This window comes from Ranitomeya variabilis, chromosome 1 (genome assembly GCF_051348905.1).
Source record: "Ranitomeya variabilis isolate aRanVar5 chromosome 1, aRanVar5.hap1, whole genome shotgun sequence".
NCBI lineage: Eukaryota > Metazoa > Chordata > Amphibia > Anura > Dendrobatidae > Ranitomeya > Ranitomeya variabilis.
The window spans coordinates 902,588,246-902,595,270 of record NC_135232.1 but is presented as its reverse complement, the minus strand read 5'-3'; the positions used below and the strand labels follow the sequence as shown (position 1 = coordinate 902,595,270).

Genomic DNA, 7,025 nt, shown 5'->3' with positions numbered 1-7,025 from the left:
GGTTTACCCACCCACTTCCTGGACCATTTCTCTGCCTGGCTGCCGCACTTCATGTCCTCTGAACTACCAACCCTTATCCTGGGAGACTTCAACATCCCCATTAACAGCCCCACTTCCACACCTACATCCCAGCTTCTATCGCTAACCACTTCTCTAGGCCTCTCACAGCTCTCAACTTCTGAAACAGACAAAGACGGTAACACCCTTGACCTCGTCTTTGTCCAGCTCTGTTCAATCTCCTACCTAGATAACTCACCGCTTCCCCTCTCTGACCACAACATTCCCTCCCTACACGCATCATTGTCCCCAGTCTCCTCTTTTTCCTGTCCTGATCTGGCTGTACATCACTACAATGACACTCTTAGAAGCACCCTTGACCAAGTAGCTCCCCTCACCCTCAGAACCTCCAAACACAGAGTGAAACAGCCCTGGCTCACATCGCAAACCCGATTTCTCCAGCGATGCTCTAGGTGTGCTGAACGCTTATGGAGGAAATCTCGCACACCAGAAGACTTCATACACTTCAAATTTATGTTAAGAACCTATAATTCTGCCCTTCACCTCGCCAAACAGACCTACTTCACCACCCTGATCTCTTCACTATCCAACAACCTCAAGAAACTTTTTGACACCTTTGACTTCCTCCTCAGGCTAAAAGCACAAGCCCCTATCACAGACATTTGTGCTGATGACCTGGCCTCCCACTTTATACAGAAAATATATAATATCCATTAGGAAATCCGCTCCCAGCCACCAAGTGCAGTGACTCCCATCCCTCCCTGCATTTCCCCTGGCTCACTCTCCACATTCGATCCCATCACAGAAGAAGTCTCCAAGCTCCTCTCTTCTTCTCTTCCGACTACATGCACTACTGACCCCATTCCCTCTCATCTCCTCCAGTCTCTCTGTCCAGTCGTCACAACTCACCTAACTACAATTTTTAATTTCAACAAATTTTTATTAGAGTTTTTAACTAGAAAGAGAAAAATATACATTGAAAATGTATTCCCTCGCAGGGGAATTTATGGCGTAGTATAAGGACATATAACTAACAAGGGGGTAAACAATAAAATGACAACAAGAGGATAAAACAATAGGGGAGGGGGATACTAAATCCACAATGAGCATTGTAGCAAAGTAATTATCTGTTCAAAACCTTAGTTATAATGATAATTTCAGTCCAATTCTCATCCGAACCGCGAAACAAGGATAAACACAGATTGATTATGTAATAGGGATCTAGATCTCCATTTTTCCAATCCAAGTATGTTACGGTGAGAGACGTAAAATCTGGTCCATATGTGTGTTAGATTCCAAATCCATCCATGGTCTCTAAATCTTAAAAAACTGATCCCACATGTCATTTCTAACTACAATTTTTAATCTCTCTCTCTCTCCTCTGGCATTTTCCCCTCCTCCTTCAAACACTCTATCATTACTCCATTACTAAAGGAACCCGCCCTTGACCCATCCTGCACAAACAACTACAGACCAGTTTCCAATCTCCCCTTCATCTCTAAACTCTTGGAGCGCCTGATCTACTCCCGCCTTACCCGTTACCTCTCCACTCATTCCCTCCTAGACTCTTCACAGTCCGGTTTCCGCCTCCTACATTCGACAGAAACTGCACTCATCAAGGTGACCAACGACCTTCTGACAGCAAAATGTAATGGTGACAACTCTCTGCTCATTCTTCTCGACCTTTCTGGAGCTTTCGACAGTGTTGACCACCCTCTCCTACTCTCTAGGCTCCAGTCACTAGGCATTAAGGACTCTGCTCTCTCCTGGTTCTCTTCCTATCATTCTGACCGCTCCTTCAGTGTTCTGTTCGCTGGCTCCACTTCATCTCTTCCTCTCACTGTTGGGGTACCTCAGGGCTCAGTCCTTGGCCCCCTTCAGATTTGGCTTTCAGTACCATCTTTATGCTGATGACACACAACTATACACATCATCCACTGACCTTACCCCCGCTGTACTACAGAATGCAAGTGACTGTCTGTCCGCAATCTCCAACATCATGTCTGCTCTCTATCTGAAACTCAACCTCTCCAAAACTGAACTTCTTCTGCTCCCGCCATCTACTAACCTCCCTAAATCTGACATTTCCCTCTCCGTGGGTGGCACCATAATAACATCCCGGCAGCAGGCGCGCTGTCTGGGTGTTATGTTTGACTCCGATCTCTCCTTCACATCCCACATACAATCTTTTGCCCGCTCCTGCTGCTTATACCTAAAGAACATCTTTAGAATCTGCCCTTTTCTCACCATGGAAACAACAAAAACCCTCACTGTCACCTTTATCCACTCCCGCCTGGACTACTGCAATGCTCTATTAATTGGCCTCCCCCTCACTCAACTTTCCCCTCTACAGTCTATCCTTAATGCAGCAGCCAGGGTCATCCACCTCGCTAATCGGTACTCGGACGCGTCCGCTCTTCGCCAGTCCTTACACTGGCTGCCCATTCATTACAGAATCCAATTCAAAGTACTTGTTCTCATCCACAAAGCTCTCCACTGTGCGGCACCCGCTTACATCTCCTGCCTCATATCGGGATATCGGCCTAACCGACCACTGCGCTCTGCAAGCGACTTTCAACTAACCTCTGCACTAATCCGTACCTCCCACTCCCGACTTCAAGACTTCTCCCATGCTGCGCCAATCCTCTGGAATGCTCTACCCCAAGATATTAGGACCATCCACAAATTGCATAGTTTTTGGTGCTCCCTCAAAACATTTGTTCAGAGCGACCTATCACGTTCCCTAATCAAAGTCATTTTATGTTTGTGTGTGTGTAGCCCATTCGTCTTTGTCCCTCTTTGCCTTCTTCAAAAGTTGGGAGGTATGCCTATCCTGGTATGCATGGCCTCCTCATCTCTATCCTGGTATGCATGGCCCCTCATCCCTATATTGGTATGCATGGCCCCTCATCCCTATCCTCTTATGCTTAGCTTCCCTCATCCCCATCTTGGTATGCATGGCTCCCTCATCCCCATCCTGGAATGCATGGCCTCCTCATCCCTATCCTGGTATGCATGGCCCCTCATCCCTATATTGGTATGCATGGCCCCTCATCCCTATCCTCTTATGCTTAGCCTCCCTCATCCCCATCTTGGTATGCATGGCTCCCTCATCCCCATCCTGGAATGCATGGCCTCCTCATCCCTATCCTGGTATGCATGGCCCCTCATCCCTATATTGGTATGCTTGGCCCCTCATCCCTATCCTCTTATGCTTAGCCTCCCTCATCCCCATCTTGGTATGCATGGCCCCCTCATCCCCATCATGGTTTTGCATGGCCTCCTCATCTCTATCCTGGTATGCATGGCTTCCCTCATCCCCATCCTGGTATGCATGGCCTCCTCATCCCCATCCTGGTATGCATGGCCTCCTCATCCCCATCCTGGTATGCATGGCCCCTCATCCCTATCCTGGTATGCATGGCCCCCTCATCCCTATCCTCTTATGCATGGCCTCCTCATCCCCATCCTGGTATGCATGGCCCCTCTTCCCTATCCTGGATCCTTTGAATCGGGCAGGGGTGCAAAGGGACTGAGGGACGCATGAAGGAGACTCAAGGGCTTCATGCGGCACATGGGCCACATGTTTTAGACCCCTGCTTTAGAGTGTGGGAAAAACACGAGAATCTAGAGGAAATCCACACTAACACTGGGAGAACATACAAAGTCTAGATGTTGTCACTGGCAGACACAGGCAGAAAAGGGCCTTTTGCAAACCTGTAGCGCATTATAATGCACAATTCTACCTGTTTTGGAGGTAGAAATGACCTCCATACCTCTTGGGCATCTGTGCAGCTGCACACATTGCACCAGTGATATGTTCACCCCTGGATATTGACCTTAGGGCTCGCTCCCACTTGCGATTAAATTAGACGAATGCAATCTGATTAAAAATCGGATTGCATTCGTACCAATTTAATCCCATGCTTGTGTTCCCAATGATGTTTTTTTCCCTGCTCTGATCGGATCTTTTGAAACATCGCAGTGCTCTCGGATATCAGCCTCGGACGCCGACAACAAGGGCCGTTTGGATCTGCTTCCAAGGGCCGATAGCCAAAAACAATTGATCCTGTTAATGCTATTCCCCAATTTCTGACTTGTCTAAATGATCCCTTAGTGGGATTTAAACCCAGGACCTTTAATATGTTTTCTAAGGCCTCCTGCAGCCGTCAGTTATTTCTCTGGCATTTCCTCAGTGTTTTGGATCCTGTTTCCATCAATGTTTGGTCAGTGTGTCATTTTTTTACCATCAGAGTTTCATCAGGTATTTTCATATGAAAAAATAAATGAATTGCAAAGCTTGTCCTATTCATAAAAGTGATAAACAAGTCAGAACACGGATTGCATAAAAATGGCAACGTGTGCTGTTTGTGATTCTTCACGGACCCAAAGTTAGGTATGTGTAAGTTTGATAGCAGTCTTCGATCCAAAATGTTTTTTGCAGACATACGATCCACAAAAAGCCAGGGAAACATGAATAGCACCATAGACCAGTGCATGTGTGCTATGCGTGGAAATCACAGATAATACACGTACGGGATTCCCGGATGTCTGAGTGAGGCATCACTTAGGAAACAACATTTATAAAAATAAGTAAATATCATTGCTGAATCCTTTTTTTACTCAGGTCCCTCCAAAAAAACAAGAGCTCCTGATCCCTACTATCATACTAACTAAACATGTTATCATAAGGTCTTGGTCACACTACCGTATTTTCCGACAAAACATCGGATCGCAGTAGGACTGATGTTATTCTATGGGGCCGCACACCTGTCCGATTTGCAAAATCACAGCAAGTTCGAGTTTCATCCAATATTCAGATCACACTTCGCCATGCAAGTCAATCAGTGCGTGGAAATCATTAAACTGCACTCGGATGACATCTGAGTGCAGCTCGATTTCAGCGCACTGACACAATGGAAAAGTTTTTTTTTTTCCTCACTGTGTGCTGTTACTCTCATCCAAGAGGCAAGAGAAGCAGATCGCACTCTGATCAGCGTTTCCTTTGCATATTCAGCCTCATTCTCTTGGATGAGAGAGGCGATGCCATGTGCGCCTGCTCTTGGCTAGTGTCACAGTGCAGTGAGAAAATAGAATCAGTTATGCTAATCACTCCCAGATCAGAGTTTGTTCAGAGTGTCAGCATTGTGTGATTCGGAGAATATGGGGGTAAAAAATTTCTCCATTCTGTCAGTACATGAAACTCAGACTGCACTCAGATGTTATTCGAGTGCAGCCCGATTTTTCCACGGACTCATTGACTTGCATGGCTGAGTGCGATCCGATTGTCAGATGCAAATCATACAAAATAGGACATGTGCATGGCCCCATAGGACAACATTGGTCCGAGTGCGATCCATCCACTCGGACCCAACATATGGTCCCTGCACGAGCCCTCATAGGCTTTCATTTTCTATGCCATAGTTGCACTAATTTTCTTATGTGATTGTGTTCTATCTTCAGCTGTTAAAAATCAAGAAAGATAAGTTTATAAAAAAGGAAAAAACAACAGAGTTTTGAAATGCAAAGGGTTAATCATTTCAGGATGGCAACTTGACAAAGTCCAAAATGGTTTGGTCCTATAGGAGGGATGATAGTGAAGTGTTGCTTCTCCAGCTCCATGCACAGTTCTCATTCCAGGCACGGATGGAGTAGATGGCTTCTGGTGTGGCCACGAGTGGGTGTCAGGTGCTCCAGCCCCGCTAACGGGCGGCGTTAGGACCGCAGCGCTGCACTGCTGCCAGGGAGGATGCAGAAGAAAGGAGGAGGAGAGCCTGTGACCCGGGAGGAGGATAGGGCGAGGAGAGAGCAATGCTAACTCAAGGGTACAGTTAGAGGCACAGACACCTAGGGAAGGGGCTCGGAGCCGGAGGTCGCACTAGCTCCCAGGAAGGCTCCTCTCCCCAGGTAGCAGCCAGCAATGAACATGTCAGTGTTGACTTTGCAGGAATATGAATTCGAGAAGCAGTTTAACGAGAATGAAGCGATCCAGTGGATGCAGGAGAACTGGTAGGTGCCTTCCTCGTGTGTGGCTGTGTGCTGGGCATGATGGCAGGAGTGGGCTGTCACTGTGCTGTATATGATGGGAGCAGGCCTCCATGGCAGCTCAGGGGGCATGGGGATGTGCCAGGGCCCGGCTGCTGTACATCGGATGAATGAATGGGGAGCTCCATAGGACGCAGCTTGGATACATAGCAGGGCTTTATACTGGTAAGAGGGCCTAAGCTGTAATAAGCTAATGGCCATTAACCCCTGGGCTGCTACAGCAGCATCCTGGCTAGAAGCAGATGACCATTTATATTGTGTAGCACCAGCCCTGGGATATGTGCTCCAGCCCTAGGGTATGTGCTCCTCCTCCCTGGGGTACGTGCTCCTCCAGCCCTGGGGTACGTGCTCCTCCTGCCCTGGGGTATGTGCTCCTCCTGCCCTGGGGTATGTTCTCCTCCATCCCTGGGATATGTGCTCCTCCATCCCTGGGGTACGTGCTCCTCCATCCCTGGGGTACGTGCTCCTCCGTCCCTGTGGTACGTGCTCCTCCATTCCTGGGGTACGTGCTCCTCCATTCCTGGGGTACGTGCTCCTCCATTCCTGGGGTACGTGCTCCTCCAGCCCTGGGGTACGTGCTCCTCCGTCCCTGCGGTACGTGCTCCTCCATTCCTGGGGTACGTGCTCCTCCATTCCTGGGGTATGTGCTCCTCCATCCCTGGGATATGTGCTCCTCCATCCCTGGGGTACGTGCTCCTCCAGCCCTGGTGTATGTGCTCCTCCAGCCCTGAGATATGTGCTCCTTCAGCCCTGGGATATGTGGTCCTTCAGCCATGGGGTATGTGCTCCTCCAGCCCTGGGGTATGTGCTCCTCCAGCCCTGGAGTATGCGCTCCTCCATCCCTGGAGTACGTGCTCCTCCATCCCTGGGGTACGTGCTCCTCCAGCCCTGGGGTATGTGCTCCTCCAGCCCTGGGGTATGTGCTCCTCCAGCCCTGGGGTATGTGCTCCTCCATCCCTGGA

General features: G+C 48.8%; 1 protein-coding gene across 2 annotated transcripts in view; it reads left to right on the top strand.

Moving 5' to 3' along the window:
• The first annotated feature begins 5,642 nt into the window (after positions 1-5,642).
• ELOVL6 (ELOVL fatty acid elongase 6) overlaps positions 5,643-7,025 on the top strand; it is a 189,071-nt gene continuing 187,688 nt past the window's right edge. The window contains exon 1 of one of the 2 annotated variants that reach the window (XM_077278959.1): positions 5,643-6,027. In XM_077278959.1, the coding sequence (XP_077135074.1) occupies positions 5,939-6,027 (89 nt within the window). In that variant the 5' untranslated portion in view covers positions 5,643-5,938. The remainder of the gene's footprint in view (positions 6,028-7,025) is intronic. The other variant, XM_077278967.1, reaches the window with a different exon arrangement.